A 16103-nucleotide genomic window follows, 5' to 3' on the forward strand; every position below is an offset into this window, starting at 1 on the left:
ACAGAGTTCAGTGAGGCGGGGCGGAGGGTGCGTCTGGATACTTCTCCTGTGTTTCCAGTTATGGGCTGGGGACTCCACCCCACCACAGCGTAGCTTAGGGAGTAAAGCCAACACCAGCAGTGCCGGCATCACATATGGTATGGCCAAGTTGGAGTCCCGGCTGCTCCACTTCTGATCCAGCTCCCTGCTAATGCGCCTGGGAAAGCAGTAGAGAACGACCCAAGTGCTTGGGTCCCTGCACCCACATGGGAGACCCAGAAGCTCCTGCCTGGCTCCTGGCTTCAGCCTCGCCCAGCCATATGGGGAGCAAGCCATTGGATGGGAAACCTCTGCCTCTGATTCTCCTCTCTCTCCATCTCTCCCTCTGAAATAAATAAATCAGTCTTTAAAAAAAATTTTAAGCACTCCTAGAAGGAAATACCTGGGTAAATATGACCTCAGATTTCATCACAGTGTCTAAGCTGTGATTCTGAAAGTACGAGGAACAAATGGGAAAATGGCTGATTTGATCATCCCCAAAACTTCAGAAGTCTATGCACCATGGACAGCTATCAAGGGAACAGAAAGACAACTAACACATTGTGTAAAGATCTGGAAGCCACAACAGGAAAAGCAAGGGTGCAACACAGTGGAAGAGAAGGGAAGTGAAAATAGTGCCACAGAGAGGCACCCCCACGCCCACCACACTGGTCACTTCTCGAAGACACAGCAGGCAGAGTGTGGTCAGGGTGTGGGGCAATCTCAGCCCTGAGACGCGGCTGGAATGTGCAGGGTTCGGCCACTGCGGCAAGAGGCTTGTAGTTCCTCTAAGCACCAGACCCAGTGTCAGCACAGCACAGAGCAACCCACCCCCTGCATGGAGTCAGGCGCTCCCGTTGACCCACATCCTGGCAAGGGTCAGGGTCAGGCTCAGCGCTCACCAGTGTGCTGAGTGCAGGCTCTGTGGAGCGTTCTCACCACGGAGGGCCAGGGGGAGGCTCTGACAACCATCCAGGGACTGTGCACACAGGCATCCGTCCAAGCACGGCCGGCCAGGGACAGGAGCCAGATGTGCACCGGGGATGCGGGGCTCGGGGTGGTGGGTCCCTGGCTCCGTGGGAACTCTGCTGAGCCCCAGGAGCCATAGAGTGAGGATGTGTGCGGCAGGGGGTGCAGCCACACACAAAGGGCCCCGCGTAGCATCGTTCCCAGAAACACCCAGGGCTGGGAGCCCACAGAGCCCTGGGTCTGGGCAGGGCTGTCGGGGCTGATGGCTGCATGGTGTGGGGCTTCCTCCTGGGGTGAGGCCAGAGCCGGTCATTGAATGTCTGGGGCTTTTCCGTGAACGCCACTGAGTGCACGCTTTGCCAGCTCCTGTTTCTGGGAGGGGGACTTCCTCTCAACCTGACACAGGACTAAGGAAAGGATAGATGCCTGTCAGTGCCTTGCCACCTGAGGCTGTGACGAGCCGCCATAGTTCTCTCCTGGGTCCCCACCCCAGTGCAGGCATCTGAGAGCCTGCCCTCTGCCCTCCACCCCAAACATGGCTGAGGATGGGGTCTTCCATTCTGTTTGTGACCCGGGACCGCTTCTGATTCACCTCTGGGGTCAGCGGGCGCTCCTAGGGACTTCTGAGGAGCGGTGTCTACCAGAACGGTGCTGTCCCCACGTCTGAATCTGGAAGGGACACTGCAGGACCCTGAGACCGGAGTGCTGCAGCCACGGCCACCAAGAGAGGGGAGGTCTCGGACATCCCCACCACAGAGATGCTGGGGGACGACGTCAACTGTTCAGGTCGCACAGGAAGCGTCACCCCGATGTCATCCAGGAGCACGGAGCCCAGGTGCTCAGATCAGGGGAGGAGAGGCCGTGGGGGGCTCAGGAAGCAGGTGCCGGGGACCCCCAGCCCCACGTGAGCGTGTATCTGCACACGGGCCCAGTGCCCTGCTCCCAGTCCCCTCTACCTACTGAGAAACCCGGTACAGTGCAGGCAGCACAGGGTGTGCGGCACTGGACCCCGGCTGGGCTGGTCAGGGCACCACCATATTCTCAGTTCCTAGGGTAGCTCGGGGCCTCTGCCCCCAGACACCCTCCCCTCCTCACAGCTGCTCGCCAGGCCCTGGGCCCGACAGCCCTCAGCAGGACCCCACCCCAAGGCCGGGTCCTCTTTGTGGGCCCTCCTGCACCTGCCACAGCCACAGCTGGGCTGCAGCTCAGCCACACCTCTGCAGCCTCTGTGCCTTCTTCATCCCCCCTGTCAGCGCCAAAGGCCTGGAAGATTCCGTCACCCTCCCCACGGGATCCAGCCCTCCCCTTCCCCTCCACTCCCCCTCCCCAGCCCCCACAACTGCACTCAGCAGCTCAGGAAAGGGAAGTGCGTGTCTCGGCCACCCGGCCTGTGCAGGGAGAACCAGAACCCTAACCGGGCAGCCTCTAGGCCCCGCCCATGAGGGGCACCCCCTGGGTGGGGCTGGAGTGTGCCAGGCAGGCACAGCGCAGGGGGCAGCGGTGGTGGAGGCCTGGTCCCATGGTCCCCAAAGCCTTTTCTGTCCTGGGCCCCGTCCTCAGGGACAGCAGGGGAGGGGCTGCCCCCTTCCTGTGAGGCCGCAGATGAGGAACCCGTGACGTCTCCCTGCTCATCTCCAGCCGGGCTCTGGGTCTGCGCCCCTCACAGCTGCTCTGCTCCACAGGACCATGGGCGGCGGGGCTCAGACTCCGGCCCTCACTGCCCTCTTCTGCCTGGGTGAGCTGGGGACACGGGGAGAATGGGACCCCTCACAGGTGTGGAGGGGACAGCGCCCTGGCCCAGCTGGGACCCCAGGGCTCAGAGGACCAGGGCAGGCCTGGGCATCTCTGCAGGGGTGGGGAGTGGGGAGCGGCTCTCACGGGGACCTCTCTTCCAGGGCTGTGCTGGGCACCAGGGGATGGGGCACAGGCGGGTGAGTCCTCCCCTGACCTGGCTCAGCCCCCGGGGCCCAGGCAGCTCAGGGTTAAGGAACCCATTTGGTTGGGCTGATGGTGATGGCTGGGAGGGGCTGGGAGTGGAGCTGGGGAATGGGGTGGGGGAGGGGCGGCACCTGGGATCTGCAGCTCTGATTCCCTTCCAGGGACCCTCCCCAAGCCCTCCATCTGGGCCGACCCCGGCCCCCTGGTCGCCGTGGGGAGCCCTGTGACCCTCTGGTGCCAGGGCTCTCTGCAGGCTGAGGTGTATCGTGTGTATAAAGAGGGCAGCCCTCAGCCCTGGGAAATGCAGGCCCAGCAGGACTCCAAACACAAGGCTGACTTCCCCATCACCACGTCCATGAGCTCCTACCACACAGGGCAGTACTGGTGTGTGTATCGGACCCCGCTCGGCCTCTCCCAGCCCAGTGACCCCCTGACCCTGGTGGTGACAGGTAAGGGGTGTCCCCTGCCTAGAGAGGCTCCAGCTCACAGAAGCACTAAGTGGGGTGCACGGGGCAGCAGCCCCCCAACACGGCTCTGCCCTCCCCTGCAGGGATGTTCCCGGCACCCTCCCTGTCAGCCCAGCCAAGCCCCGTGGTGGCGTCAGGAGGGCACGTGTACCTCTCCTGTGGCTCAGATGAGGCGGGCACTGCACATCTGCTGAAGGAGGGTGGAGCCGCCCCCCTGCACAGCCTGGAAGCCTGGTTCTCCCATGGGGCTGGGGTGTGGCAGGCCACCTTCCTCCTGGGCCCCGTGGACGGCACCCACGGGGGCATCTACAGGTGCTACCGCGCTCACACCAACTACCCCCATGTGTGGTCACTGCCCAGCAATCCCCTGGAGCTTCAGGTCACAGGTGAGGGGCCCAGTGCCCAGGGAGCCTGGGTGGGGGTGGGTGATTCGGGAACTCTGACCCTGTGTGGGTGGTGATCAGCTCAGACCCTGCTGGCTGTGGGATGTGTGGCTGAGCCTGGCTCCATCCCCCTCTCAGGGCTGCACAGGGAGCCCTCCCTCTCAGCCCTGCTGCTCTGGGGACAGAGCCTGACTCACTGCTGTGAGCCCAGCTGTGACAGATACGCGCTGACCAGGCCCCAGCCCCGAGTTCCTCCTGGGCCCTGTGAGCGGCTCCCTTGGGGGCCGGTACAGGTGCTACGGTGGACTCCAGCGCCCCCCTGGACATGCTCTTGCATGTGGGAAGCCCCTGCCCGTCCTGTCCTGTCTGCCCCAGGCTAGGCCCGGGTTGTGCCCTGGGGCTGTGGAGTGCAGAGATTTCTGGGCCAGAGGTCCAGTGGGGCTGTGTCTCTGGGAGGGGAGTGGAGCCAGCAGGGACAGAGACCCCAGGAGACCCATGCTGCCCTGAGGGGAGGGAGGGGCTGCTCCCTCCGCATGCCGTCCTCTCTCCCAGGAATGTACAGGAACCCCTCCCTGCAGGCCCAGCCGGGGCCCTCGGTGCCCTTGGGAGTTATGGTGGCCCTGCGCTGTGGCTCTGAGGAGGCGATGGACACCTTTCTCCTGCACAAAGTGGGCTCAGGTGCCCCTCCCCAGCGCCTGCGTGTCTCAGGCTCGGCCACGGCTGCTCAGGCCACCTTCACGCTGGGTCCTGTGACCTCGGCCCACGGGGGCACCTACAGGTGCTACAGCGCCCACAGCACCAACCCCTACCTGTGGTCATGGCCCAGCTACCCCCTGCAGCTCGAGGTGTCAGGTGAGGGCCCAGCCCTGTGTCCTCAGTGGTCCTGGTCAGTGCAGTGCTGTCCCCAGGAGAGGGCTGGGTGGGGGTGGGGCCCCAGGGCCCAGTTCACCCTCTGTGGCACTTGGGGTGGCGGATGCCATTGGTGGGGGTCCTGCAGCTGAGTTGGAGAAGGGTTGGGCTGAGGCAGATTGGGGTGCTGGGCCCGGCCTGGGAGAGGAGCCAGCAGGCCGTGTAGGGAGCATGGCAGCCCAGCCCTCACGGCCTGTCCCTGTCCCCACCCCAGGAGGCCCTGAGGGTCAGCCGCTCACCCCCACGGAGCCCAACCCCACCCCTGCCGTGAGTGGTGAGTGAGGGGCTGTGCTGTGCTGCGCCTGACCATGAGGTGGGAAGGCCCCTCTCTGCACCTGCTCCTTCACCCGCAGGGGAGCAGACCCGGGCATGGGGGGGGGGGGGGGCGGGCGGGCACACAATGCTCCCCCTGGAGCAGCAGCCCTGGTCTTTGGGGAGGGCTGGGTTTGGAGCTGGCCGCCTGCTGCCCCATGCTGTGGGCTCGCTGAGGAACGGGGAAGGCCTGGGCATGCAGCCTGGGGCAGTGCCCCGACCACCCCCACGGGCCAGGGCTTGGCAGAGCAGGGGTGGGGGGCTCTGGGCCTGGGCCCCCCGGGTGTGAGGACTCCTGGGGGAGCAGGGGTGGCCATGTGCACTGTGCCAGTGCTGGGGAGGCCGCTCCTCACTGGGACCTCGCTGCACCCCAGGTCTCCCTCAGCTGAAGGTGCTGCTCGGAGTCTCGGTGGCCGCCTTCCTCTCGCTCTGCCTCCTCCTCCTCTTCCTGCTCCTCCGAGCGAGGCGTCACTGCAAAGGCAGGTCCGGTGAGTAGCAAACACCGCAGGCTCCGGGGCCAGTGGGTTCCCAGGGCAGACGGGGTGTGGGGGCTCAGAGCCGCAGCCACAGGTCAGGCCAGAAGCCCCACTCACATCCACCTTCTTTCCCCCCTTCTCCCCATGCACGTTCCCCCCACATGAACGGTGGGTCCCTCCTATGTCCTCTGTAGACCTTAGTGCAGCCGGGGAGGTCCTAGGGTGGGCTGCTGGCTGACTTCCCACCTCCCGCAGAGTCGGAGCCCAGGAAGGGGAGACGACCACACAGGAGGTGAGACCTGTTCCAAGACAGCCTGCCCCGAACCTCCCCCCACACACCACTAACACCCCATGTCTGCTTCCCCAGCGCCAGCCCAACTGCGGAGGCCCAGGAGGGCTTGGGTAAGGGGCCTGGGAGGGGATGGCTGGGAGGAGAGCACCTGACGCAGCGTGGCCTCAGCCAAACCACTGTCCTTCTCTGGGCCTCCCAGGCGCTGCTATGAAACACAGGCATCCTGAGGACAGCCCGCTGGACACTCAGGTCAGGCGTCCTGTCCCCTCCAGCCAGCCCCTCCCACTCCCCGTGGGACACACCCACTCCTCCACTGGGGGCTCTTGGCCCCACACTGTATGCCACTCTGGCTAGGCCTGGACCCCAGGTAGTGTGTGTGCACTCTCCAAATCCTGCACAATGGACTCCCGTTCACCCTGCCTTCCCCAGCCATGGGTGCCTAGGCTGCGTCCCCCCAGGAGTGGGTCTCCCTGCCAGCATCTCCTGGGGGGCCACTTCCTCCCCAGCCACCCGCACATGGCCTTTCTCCTCCTCCACCCTACTCCTCCCTAACCCTACCCCACCCTTTCCCTACTCTCCCAGCTCCAGGCTGAAGGCCCCCAGGTGACCTACGCCCAGCTGAGCCACACTCTGCAACCAGAGGGGACAAGGGCGACCTCCTCCCGGTCAGGACAGCTCCCAGAGGAGCCCTGCGTGTATGCCGCCCTGGCTGTCCACTAGGCTAGCCGGGACAAGACCCAGCCCCTGCTCCAAGGACCCTGGGAAGGCACTGCGCCACCCCCCAGCTCCACATTTCCTCTTCTTGGAGCCAGCTGCCCTCATGGGGCCTACTGAGGGGCCCAGACAGGAACGAGACCATCGTGGACCTGCGGCTACTGCAGGGGAAGGGTCTTCCAGCTGCTCATTAAGTTCCTCTGCAGACCCCACAGCAACCCCAAGGACCTCCTTTGTCTGCTTCCAGGCTGAGGCCTCCCGGCTCCAGGCCCAGCCCTTCCTCCTCTCCCCTTGGGAAAGGGAAGGCCCCCTCCCGCCTGAGGCTGAGTCAGCTCCCACATGTCCCGCCCGCTGCACCCAGGAACTGCGGGGGGGGGAGGGGGGGACGGGCCCTGGGCCAGCACCGTGCCCGGCGGCTGGAGCCACCAGCTGAAGCATGAGCATGTTCCTTTGCCTAATACACCTCCCCTCTGGCCTGGCTCTGCGGGTCTCTGCCAAATGCAACACAGGGCTCACCCCTCCCGACCCCAAGTCCCCCTCCCAGGGCCCCATGGGTGCTGCCGGCATCAATCGCGGGCCAGGTTCTCCAGGTTGGGTGCCTTTATTTCAGACCCCCGCGGCGGGAGGCTCAGTCCTCCTCCTCGTCGTCGCCGGCCCCCGCCCCGCCCTGGCCCTTCTTGGCGTTCTTCCTCTTCACGCGGCCGGGCCGGCCCCCGCCGTAGGGCGAGCGCAGGGAGAAGTCGATGTGCTTCTGGGAGTCCAGGCGCACGATGAAGGACGGGATGTTCACCACCTGCTTGCGCACCCTGGGGGTGGGCGGGGGCAGGTGAGGGTAGGGGAAGCCCGCCCCTCCTCTACATGTGCCTGTGACTACCCCCCACACACACTGCAGACCGCCGGGGGAGCTCTGGTCTGACCCCTCCTGCGGCCTCCCCTCGCCGGCATCCACTCTACTCTCGGGGGTGCCTGCCCGCTGACCGACTGCTCCCACACCTGCCACCCCTGTCAAGTGCAGAGAGCGGATTCACCAAGGTCAAGGTGGACAGCGGAACCCAGTCCTCCGTTTCCACCCTCGGCCGGGGACGCCGGAGCCGTTACCTGTCCAGCTGCCTGCAGGCCCGGCAGTGGCCTTCGCAAGGTGTACGGCTCAGGCCGCAGTGACCCTTGCGCGGGGCTGTGGGGGACGAGGCTGCGCCACCCCCCGCGAGCTGTCGGCAGGGGAATCCGCACCCTCACACCCACCGTCTGCAGGGGCTGCACAGGGCACAGGGACAGCACAGCAGGCTCAGTGAGGCAGCAGGGGGCGGGGGGGGGGGGGGGTCAGGCCCGCGGGGAGGGCCCAGCACGGGTACCTGATGTGGCGCTGGCGGATGAGCACGCGCGCGTGGTGGATGGACTTGGCCAGGCCCAGCTTGAAGACCTGCGTCTGCAGGCGCCTCTCCAGGAAGTCCTCGATCTTCAGCCCCAGGATGTAGTCCAGCTTCATCTTGCCCTCGTCCAGCACCCCGATGCGGACCAGCCGCCGCAGCAGGGCGTTGCCTGGGGATGAAGCGCTGGCTCGGGGCTCTGGCTCCACAGAGGTCCCGCGACCCTCAGAGCCACCCCAGGGCCGGTCAGCGTGCCCCCGCCCCGTGTGCGCCCTGTCCGCGGCGCAGGTGAGAGCTCGGCGGGGTCCTGGCCCAGGGACCGGGACGCCCGCACCCCATGCTGGAGCCCACAGAGCCAAATACACTTCAGGAGATTTTGAAGAACCCTCTGGTGGGGGCCGGCGCTGTGGTGCAGCGGGTTAAAGCCCCGACCTGCAGTGCCAGTATCCCATGTGGGTGCCAGTTTGTAGTCCTGGCTGCTCCACTTCCCACCCAGCTCTCTGCTGTGGCCTGGGAAAGCAGTGGAAGATGGCCCAAGTGCTTGGGACCCTGCACCCGCAGGCTCTCCCCACTGACATCACCCGGCTCCAGGCCACGCGGGCTCCCTGCCCGGGCGCTGACAGAGGGCTCACGCCCTGTTCCTTAGGGCAGACCGCTTTCATCATGTCAGTTACAAGCGGCTCCAGCACCCCCGGGTCGGCAGGAGTGCCCCCGACTCCAGGAGCCGAGACACAGAAGCGATGGAGACCCCAGCAGCCAGCAGCCTCCCCGACCTCCTCCGGTCTCACGAGGGCTGACCTCTGCAGCCGAGCGTTAACGCCACGGAACGGAGACCCGGCCGGAGCCCCGGGCGAAACGCAGCCGCTCCCGGGCGCCGGGCCGCTCCAGCGAGGCAGAGAGAGCCCAGGGGGACCCCGGCGCGGGCCGCCCCGCACGCACCTTCGAACAGCCGGCGCGGGTCCTTCTCGTCCAGCGTCAGCAGCTCGCGGGCGGCCTTGCGGATCTTGGCCAGCGTGAACTTGACCCTCCACACCTCGCGCTTGTTCCGCAGCCCGTACTCGCCTGCGGCGGGGCAGGGGCGGCGGTGAGCAGCGCGGCCACGCGGGCGGCCCCCCCACCCCGCCCTGCCCCCCGCCGCGCCGCTCACCGATCAGCTTCAGCTCCTGGTCGAGGCGGGACTTCTCGAAGGGTCTCCGCGGGGTGACGTACGTCTTGCGACAAACCCAGCTCCGGGCCACCGGCATGTTGGCTCCGCTTCGCGGTCCGCGCCTGCGCGATCACACAATCTCGCTGTAACCTCGTGGCGCGCGGGGCAGATCTCGCGAGAACCGGACCTCGGCCTCGCAGGACCGCACGCCGCGTGCAAACGTCCCTCCCGCGCACTCTCTCCTCCCGTCCCCTCCAGGAGCGCCAGCGGCAGCGCGTAAAGCCAGCAAGACCACGGCGACCAGGCCCGGCCTACCACACATGCAGCCCCAGCTCACCTCCCGGAAGGATCCCGTACGCCCGAAAGAGGAGCGCGCGTGCCCCGGCCACGCTCTTATAGCAACGCCGCCTGGACGTGACGTCATCACGCACGGCGCGCGCCGGCACCAATCAGAAAAAGGCATTGGAGAACGAGACGCTGGGCTAGAGTGCCGCGCTGGGAGGACCGGGCGTGTTCCGGACGCGAGGTGGGCCGGCGGCACCGCCGTGGGCTGTTGTTTAAAGTCACGCCGCTTAGCCCGGGGTCCCGGCGTCCCGTGGGAGTCCAGGGCGCCGTCCGGGTCCCCCCCGTGGGAGTCCGGGGCGCCGTCCGGGTCACCCCGTGGGAGCCCAGGGCGCCACCGTGTCACCGCCGTGGGAGCCCGGGGCGCCGTCCGGGTCCCCCCGTGGGAGCCCAGGGCGCCACCGTGTCACCGCCGTGGGAGCCCGGGGCGCCACCGTGTCCCCCCCGTGGGAGCCCGGGGCGCCGTCCGGGTCCCCCCGTGGGAGCCCAGGGCACCCTCCGGGTCCCCCTTCCGTGGGAGCTCAGAGCGTCGTTCGGGTCTCTCCGTGGGAGCCCAGGGCGCCGTCTGTGTCCCCTCTGCGGGATCCCAGGGCACCATCCGAGCCCACCCCCTCTGCGGGAGCCCAGGGCGCCCTCCTGGCCCCCAGTGAGCAGCGGAGCCCGCGCCGTGGCCTGCTGCCTCCCGGGATGCCCAGGAGGGTGCGGGCCTGCACGGCGCCTTGGAGAGCGCGGTGGGTGAGGGCTCCCTGCCTGGGCCCTGCGGCCGATGTCGAGGGCGGCGCCGGGGCCTCCCCGGGATGGGAGGGCTCCAGAACAGGCGCCGGTCTATGCGCCCCGACCCCCGGGCACCGCCTGGAGCCGACGGTTTCTCCATCTCTCTTGGCCTGAAACGGGCCCTGGAATATCCCAGCCCGTCCTCTCCGGAGTAATCCTGCTCGTCCAATGCTCCCGTTACACAGGCAAGATGCTTAGCTCCAGGCTAAACGCGCGGTGTGCATTTACAAAACTGATTTTAATAGACTTTATTTATTTGAAGGGGCCAGCGAGAGAGAGGTCTTCCATCCACTGGCTCACTCTGCAGGCACCGGTCCGTGCAGGCTGCAGCGCGAGCCGGGAGCTCCGTCGGGTCTCCCACGAGGGTGGCAGGGCCCGGGCATCCGCGGGCAGCTGGGGCGCCGGCGTGGCAGGTCCAGCTCGGGACTAACCGGGAGCCTGCGGAGGGCTCGCTGCCGGCCGTCACCGCCACTGTACTGAGTTTCCTTCAGCCCTGGCGTCACCTGCACGAGGGGCAGAGCTCAGTGAGGGGGAGACCAGGGCCCTGGCAGGTTTGCTCCTCTGCCTGACCTGCTCTGTGCTCTGTTACCACGGATCTGGGGAAACTTGATAGCTGTCACTGTCACTTCTAAAAAATGTTTATTTAAAAAAAAAAAAAAGCTTGTTTCTTCAAAAGGCAGAGCAAGGGCCGGTGTGACCTCATTTTTGGTAAGAAAATAAAATTCACCTTTTAATTCCCGTTTTTCCACAAACTTTTTGAAAGTCGCCTTGCATTGTTTAAAACATGCTTAGTGAGTGGTCTGGAAAAAGAAGAGTTCCAAATTCTCCCCCTCAGCCTGAGTCAGTCCTAGCTTAAAGGACCCGCTCGCTCAGCGACCTGGCACCTGAGCACTGAGGCGCCGGAACCTCCGTTCCTGGAACTAGGGACCCTGCGTGGACAAGGCCTCGTCCTTCACCGGGACAGCTCGCTGGAACCAGCTGGGCACCGGATAAGCCCCCAGTGCAGTACAGGGCACCCTGGGACTCCTGCATCAGGCAGACTCTCCCCAGAGAGAAAGCAGGCGGCTCCGTGCCGGCCGGGCATGGGGACAGGGGCGGCAGCAAGCAGGCAGGGCAGAAACGGGCCGAGGTTGACCGTGGGGCGGGCGCCGTGGCACAGCGGGTTAAGCCGCCACCTGTGATGCCGGCATACCATATGGGCACCAGTTCAAGTCCCGGCCGCTCCACTTCCTGTCCAGCTCCCTGCTAACCCACCTGGGAAAGCGGCAGAAGATGACCCCAGTGCTGGGCCCCTGCGCCCATGAGGGAGACCTGGAGGAAGCTCCAGGCTCCTGGCTGCAGCCTGGCCCAGTCCCAGCCCTTGTGGCCATCTGGGGAGTGAACCAGCGGATGGAGGACCTCTCTTCTCTCTGTGCCTTTCAAATACATTAAAATAATTATAATAAAGCTGGACTGTGGTGGCGGTTGCACAGTCCTACCCTACATTCTACCAAACACCCATTAACTGTGGACCGAAAACCCGTGAGCCTTTATGGTAAACGAGTCGTCTTCAGAAAGTGTCCATTAGGATAAATCAAGCATGGATTTCAGAATTACTTTGTACCAAAATGAACTTAGCTTTCAATTCCATTCTTCCACTAAGCTTTTTTTAAAGATTTTATTTATTTGAAAGAGAGTTACAGAGAGAGGTAGAGAGAGAGAGAGAAAGAGGTCTCCATCTGTTGGTTCACTCCCCAGATGGCCACAACGGCCGGAGCTGTGCCGATCCGAAGCCAGGAGTCAGGAGCTTCTTCCGGGTCTCCCACGTGGGTGCAGGGCCCAAGCACTTGGGCCATCTTCTACTGCTTTCCCAGGCCACAGCAGAGAGCTGGATCAGAAGTGGAGCAGCCGGGTCTCGAACCGGCACCCATATGGGATGCCGGTGCTTCAGGCCAGGGCTTTAACCCACTGTGCCACAGCACCAGCCCCCCACAAAGCTTTGAAATACCTCACATACTTGTTTTAGTTTTTATCAAAATTGTACACTATAACATGTCTAAAAATTGTAGACCAGAACATGTTTAATAAACCTGAAGTATAAATATAGAGTGTGTGGTGTGACAGAATGCCGCGGCCCCTGCTGGAGCACTGGGTGTGAGTCCTGGCCACACTTCTGACCCCAGCTCCCTGGGAGGCAGCAGGTGACGGCCCAGCTGCACAGGTCCCTGCCACTCCAATGGGAGACCCAGACGGAGTTGCCTGCTCCTGGCTTTGGCCTGGCCTGGCCTTGGCCGTTGTGGGCGTCTGGGGAGTGAACCAGTGGATGGGAGATGTCTCTCTCAGATAGAAAGGAGATAAACATTTAAATACACGTGTAAGTAAACAACATCAAAACAATTCTGAAGCACCACCCAGGACACGGAAACATTCTAGAAGCCCCCACTGACGCCCCCAAATTCTGAGCCCTGAACTCGCAGCGGCTGCACAGTGTTCTCTGTACAACCTCTGCGGCGCAAGGGGACCGGGGCAGGGCGCCCGGCCTCCCCACGCCGTCTCCACAGCTGTCCCCGCGGATGGGAGCACCCACATGTCACCTCCCAGGACTGCAGCCACAAACTCAGGGTGAGTCCACAAGTTTATTGAGGCCTCCTGGGACCGAGGCCCTGCAGGAACAGATGAACACGCCGGGTCCCAGAAGCCCACAGTTTGGGAACCGGTCACAACGACACCAGCACAGCCACTGAGAGCTCGCGGCGGGGAGCCGGAAGGATGCAGAGTCCGACGGGCCAGGGCGCTCACTGCAGGCCGGCCCACTGCAGGGAGGTGTAGACCACCTTGCCGCCGGGCTGTGGGGAGCAGAGCAGCACGGTCTTCCTCACGCTGGTGCCCAGGCGGCCGGCAGAGACCAGGTCCTGCAGGGGGATGGGGTCGTCGGGGGCCCAGCACTGGGCGATGTAGTGCGCGTGGAAACGGAGCGGGTCGCCTGAGGGAGAGAGGCAGGTAGGCGCCGGGCAGCGACACGGCCCCGGCTGCCGTACTTGCACAGGGGGGCGATCGCTCTTATCCTTCCTCGTCGCTATCCGACGCAAACAACCAAATGTGGAGTGGACGGCCTCCCAGCCCCACCCGGGAACCGCCGGTGACGCTGCCGTGGTCTGACCAGGACGTGGCCCCCCAAACTCACGCAGAACCCCAAAGCCCCGGGGCTAATGTGGACCGATGGGGTGCGGCGGAGCCTGCTCCGGCTCCGGTATTTGGAGGCGGGGCTTCGGGCAGCCCCGGGACGGCACCGCGCTGGCACTGTCGGCAGAGCCCCTGGTGGGCGCGTCTCTGCCGCTCGGCTCCCGGTGCCGGTGCCTACATCAACCTCTGACAGCTATTGCTTTGTTTTCTGACTGCTAACTTAGTAATAATCTCTTTGGCTGTTTTCCAACTTTTCTAAAGATATAGTCATTTATTTGAAAGATTTACAGAGAGGGAGAGACAGAGAGGTGTTTCATCCTCTGGTTCACTCCCCAAGTGGCTGGGCCAGGCCAAAGCCAGAACCTAGGAGCTTCCTCCAGGTCTCCCACGTGGGTGCAGGGGCTCAAGCACTTGGCCATCTTCCCCTGCTTTCCCAGGTGCATTAGCAGGGAGCTGGATCGGAAGTGGAGCAGCCGGGACTCGAACCAGCACCCACATGGGAGGCCGGCACCACAGGCGGTGGCTTTACCCACGAGGCCGCGTTGCTGGCCCTGTGTCTCCCGATCTCTAAATGCTGCGGATGATCCTGCAGGGGGCACTCCTGTGCAGCTGTCTACAGATTTCCAAGTGAGCCTTGGGGGTCACAGGAAACATCTCATGAAAGCTACCAAACCACCTCCTAAGTGAACTTGGGGGCTCCCCAGTGGTTCCTGTCCTTCCAAGAGTTTCAAAAGTCGGAAAAATGTGAGGCAAACAGAAATCCCAGCGTCCCGGTTGCAGTCCCGGCTACTCTGTTCGGACCCAGCTCCCTGCTGATGCGCCTGGGGAGGCAGTGGAAGATGGCCCAGTCCCTGGATCCCTGCCACCCACGTGGGAGGCCCGGGTACCCCATGGAGTTCCTGGCCCGGCCCAGCCCTGGCACTTGCAGCCATGCGGGGAATGAACCAATGGATGCATGACCCCTCTATTGCTCTGTCTTTAGAAGAAACCAAAAAAAAAAAAAAAAAGGAAAAAGGCCGACTACGCCGGGACCCGGTGCAGCGGCCGGGGCCCAGCCCAGACTCACCTGGGTAGACCAGGAAGTCGCCGCCGAACTTGCCCGCGGCGCTGAGGAAGAAGCCGCGCTCCCACAGGTCCCTGTAGATGCTGTAGCGCAGCTCGTGGGCAGGCCGGCCGGCGTGCGGCCAGTCCTCGGACTGCACGCGCCAGTCCAGCGGCCTGGCCTTGACCGGTCGCGGCCTGGCGGTGGCCAGCTGGACGAGCAGAGCGGACCTGGGCAAGGGGGCCGCCCCACCGGAAGGCCCTGGCTGGGAAGACGAGGGGGCTGGGGCAGGGGGGTGAGGTTAGGCTCGGTCGCCGGCCCCCACGCTGCACTCCCCGGGGTCAGGCCCGCGCTCACCTGCCTCCTCCTGCTCCCCGGAAGCCTGGCCCTCCTGGGCCTGCCCTGCGGCCGCCTCCCGCGCCCCGCCGGCCCCCGCCTCCTGCTCCAGCTTCTGCTTCTTGGCGGCCTGGCCCTCCGCGATCTTCTCCAGCAGCTCCTGACGCCGGGCCTCCCGGGCCTCCACGGCCAAGGCGCTCTGCTCCTGGAAGCTCTGCTCTTGTTGGCGCTTGAAGGATGCCAGAGCCTGCGGGGCGGACTCAGCTGCAGCCCCGCGCCCAGCGTGCAGCCCGACCCCGAGGTCCCGGGCTCAGACCCCTTACCAGGCCGTGCTGGCGCGGATCCGGGCGCGGGGCGCTGACCAGGGTCACGGCGCCGATCTCGGCCAGCAGCCGCGCCTCTTCGGGCATCAGCAGCAGCGGGAGGCCCAGGCGCGAGTTCTGGCGGGGCCCGCGGGGCAGGGCGCCCACCGTGCGGCCCCCCACGCCCAGGCGCTCGCGCAGCGCCTGCACCGCCTCGGCCCCCCACACCAGGGAGCGCCCGTTCGCCACCTCCACCACCAGCATCCTCCTGCGGGAGCCGAAGGCGAGGCGGTCACTCAAACCGCGCGGCGCCGCCGGCCGCCCGGGGGTCGCGCCGGAGCCCCGCCCCGGCCCCGGAGCCGCCCGCGGGCCTCGGAGGGGCGGGACCTCGCCCTGGCCGCGGCACAGCCTCCGCACCCGGCGGTCGGCGCCTCGCTCGGCGCCGCCACCGCAGGACCCGCCGCCGTGCCTTCGCGCCTCAGACAGAAACCGACGCAGGCGCGGCGCCACGCCCCCTCCGGGGCGGCCACCTTTGGCACCGCCTCCTGCCCGTCAGAGCGCCGCCGAGGCCACGCCCCCTCCCGGAAGCCCGAGCTCGGCCACTCCCCTGGAGCCGCCGGGGTTCGGCTCTCCGTGCTCGAAGCCCCGCCCCCTCCCGAGCGCAGGGCGCTCAGCGTTCGGGAGTTCTCGGGACCTGTCAATCCTGCAGCCTGGGCCCGCCCCCCGCCAGGCTGCCGGGTCGGGGAGTGCCCGCCCCACGACCGAACCCCTAAGCCAGAGGCCCCGCCCCCGCGCACCCGCCGTCCCTCGCGCGGGCGGGGTCAGCTCACTTGCGAGCTGTCCGTCCGCGTCCTTGCTTCCCCTCAGAGTGTCCCGCCGTCCTCCGGTAAAAGCAGCTGGTCTCCTGGTAAACACCAAGTCCCGACCGAGGTGGAGCCGCCCCCTACGCAGCGCGCCTCGCGCGGCTTCCTCCGCCCACCCATGGCGACCCCCCGCGTCAGACTCGTCATTCCGCCACCTCAGCGAGGCGGGAGGCTGGGACCGCCCCGCCCCCGGACCCCTCGGCCCCGCCCAGCCGCAGCCCTCCGGCTCCCCGGTTCTACCCCGTTCCTGCCCCCGGCGCACGCGGCCCTCAGAGCGCCGCCCCCTCGGG

At 65.7% G+C, this 16103-nt stretch overlaps 3 protein-coding genes and 1 long non-coding RNA gene across 8 annotated transcripts in view; 2 read left to right on the forward strand and 2 right to left on the reverse strand.

The window, feature by feature from the left end:
* The window catches only part of LOC127488978 (leukocyte immunoglobulin-like receptor subfamily B member 3), a 33744-nt gene extending 26786 nt beyond the window's left edge, over positions 1-6958 (forward strand). The window contains exons 3-11 of the mRNA XM_070062893.1: positions 3087-3374; positions 3476-3778; positions 4328-4627; positions 4899-4958; positions 5371-5484; positions 5728-5764; positions 5840-5874; positions 5964-6013; positions 6347-6958. Of these exons, the coding sequence (XP_069918994.1) occupies positions 3087-3374; positions 3476-3778; positions 4328-4627; positions 4899-4958; positions 5371-5484; positions 5728-5764; positions 5840-5874; positions 5964-6013; positions 6347-6484 (1325 nt within the window). The 3' untranslated portion in view covers positions 6485-6958. The remainder of the gene's footprint in view (positions 1-3086; positions 3375-3475; positions 3779-4327; positions 4628-4898; positions 4959-5370; positions 5485-5727; positions 5765-5839; positions 5875-5963; positions 6014-6346) is intronic.
* A 105-nt stretch (positions 6959-7063) lies between these two features.
* RPS9 (ribosomal protein S9) lies at positions 7064-9468 on the reverse strand. 2 transcript variants are annotated; one of them, XM_070061838.1, is made up of 5 exons: positions 9330-9468; positions 8993-9114; positions 8785-8907; positions 7831-8017; positions 7064-7284 (listed from the first exon to the last, which is right to left on the reverse strand). In XM_070061838.1, the coding sequence occupies exons 2-5, from the start codon at positions 9087-9089 to the stop codon at positions 7107-7109; spliced, it is 585 nt and encodes a 194-aa protein (XP_069917939.1). In that variant the 5' UTR covers positions 9090-9114; positions 9330-9468; the 3' UTR covers positions 7064-7106. The 2 variants fall into 2 exon arrangements, with proteins under 2 accessions (XP_069917939.1, NP_001164865.1); NM_001171394.1 differs by lacking the exon at positions 9330-9468 and having other exon boundaries at positions 7107-7284; positions 8993-9089.
* On the forward strand, positions 9380-10860 carry LOC138846613 (uncharacterized). The gene is made up of 2 exons (XR_011384158.1): positions 9380-9518; positions 10371-10860. It is a non-coding gene; the product is annotated as an uncharacterized lncRNA (long non-coding RNA).
* TSEN34 (tRNA splicing endonuclease subunit 34) lies at positions 10392-15917 on the reverse strand. 4 transcript variants are annotated; one of them, XM_070061847.1, is made up of 5 exons: positions 15781-15917; positions 14972-15218; positions 14670-14895; positions 14337-14594; positions 10392-10611 (listed from the first exon to the last, which is right to left on the reverse strand). In XM_070061847.1, the coding sequence occupies exons 2-5, from the start codon at positions 15212-15214 to the stop codon at positions 10571-10573; spliced, it is 768 nt and encodes a 255-aa protein (XP_069917948.1). In that variant the 5' UTR covers positions 15215-15218; positions 15781-15917; the 3' UTR covers positions 10392-10570. The 4 variants fall into 4 exon arrangements, with proteins under 4 accessions (XP_069917948.1, XP_051685479.1, XP_051685480.1 ...); XM_051829519.2 differs by lacking the exon at positions 10392-10611 and adding an exon at positions 12710-13070; XM_051829520.2 differs by lacking the exon at positions 10392-10611 and adding an exon at positions 12710-13070 and having other exon boundaries at positions 15748-15885.
* Between the last annotated feature and the right edge of the window lie 186 nt (positions 15918-16103).

The sequence above is a fragment of the Oryctolagus cuniculus genome, chromosome 18, assembly GCF_964237555.1.
Source record: "Oryctolagus cuniculus chromosome 18, mOryCun1.1, whole genome shotgun sequence".
In the NCBI taxonomy this organism is placed as follows: domain Eukaryota; kingdom Metazoa; phylum Chordata; class Mammalia; order Lagomorpha; family Leporidae; genus Oryctolagus; species Oryctolagus cuniculus.

What these genes read in the sequence shown, in the direction of transcription:
- TSEN34 (XM_051829519.2), bottom strand. Translation starts at nt 15,214, where the DNA reads ATGCTGGTGGTGGAGGTGGCGAACGGGCGCTCCCTGGTGTGGGGGGCC. An exon ending in ATCCGCGCCAGCACGGCCTG is followed by an intron (nt 14,896 to 14,971) that starts GTAAGGGGTCTG and finishes TCCGCCCCGCAG; the next exon opens with GCTCTGGCATCCTTCAAGCG. An exon ending in CGGGGAGCAGGAGGAGGCAG is followed by an intron (nt 14,595 to 14,669) that starts GTGAGCGCGGGC and finishes CCCCTGCCCCAG; the next exon opens with CCCCCTCGTCTTCCCAGCCA.
- RPS9 (XM_070061838.1), bottom strand. Translation starts at nt 9,089, where the DNA reads ATGCCGGTGGCCCGGAGCTGGGTTTGTCGCAAGACGTACGTCACCCCG. An exon ending in CCAGGAGCTGAAGCTGATCG is followed by an intron (nt 8,908 to 8,992) that starts GTGAGCGGCGCG and finishes GCCCCGCCGCAG; the next exon opens with GCGAGTACGGGCTGCGGAAC. An exon ending in ATCCGCCAGCGCCACATCAG is followed by an intron (nt 7,285 to 7,830) that starts GTACCCGTGCTG and finishes GCCCACCCCCAG; the next exon opens with GGTGCGCAAGCAGGTGGTGA.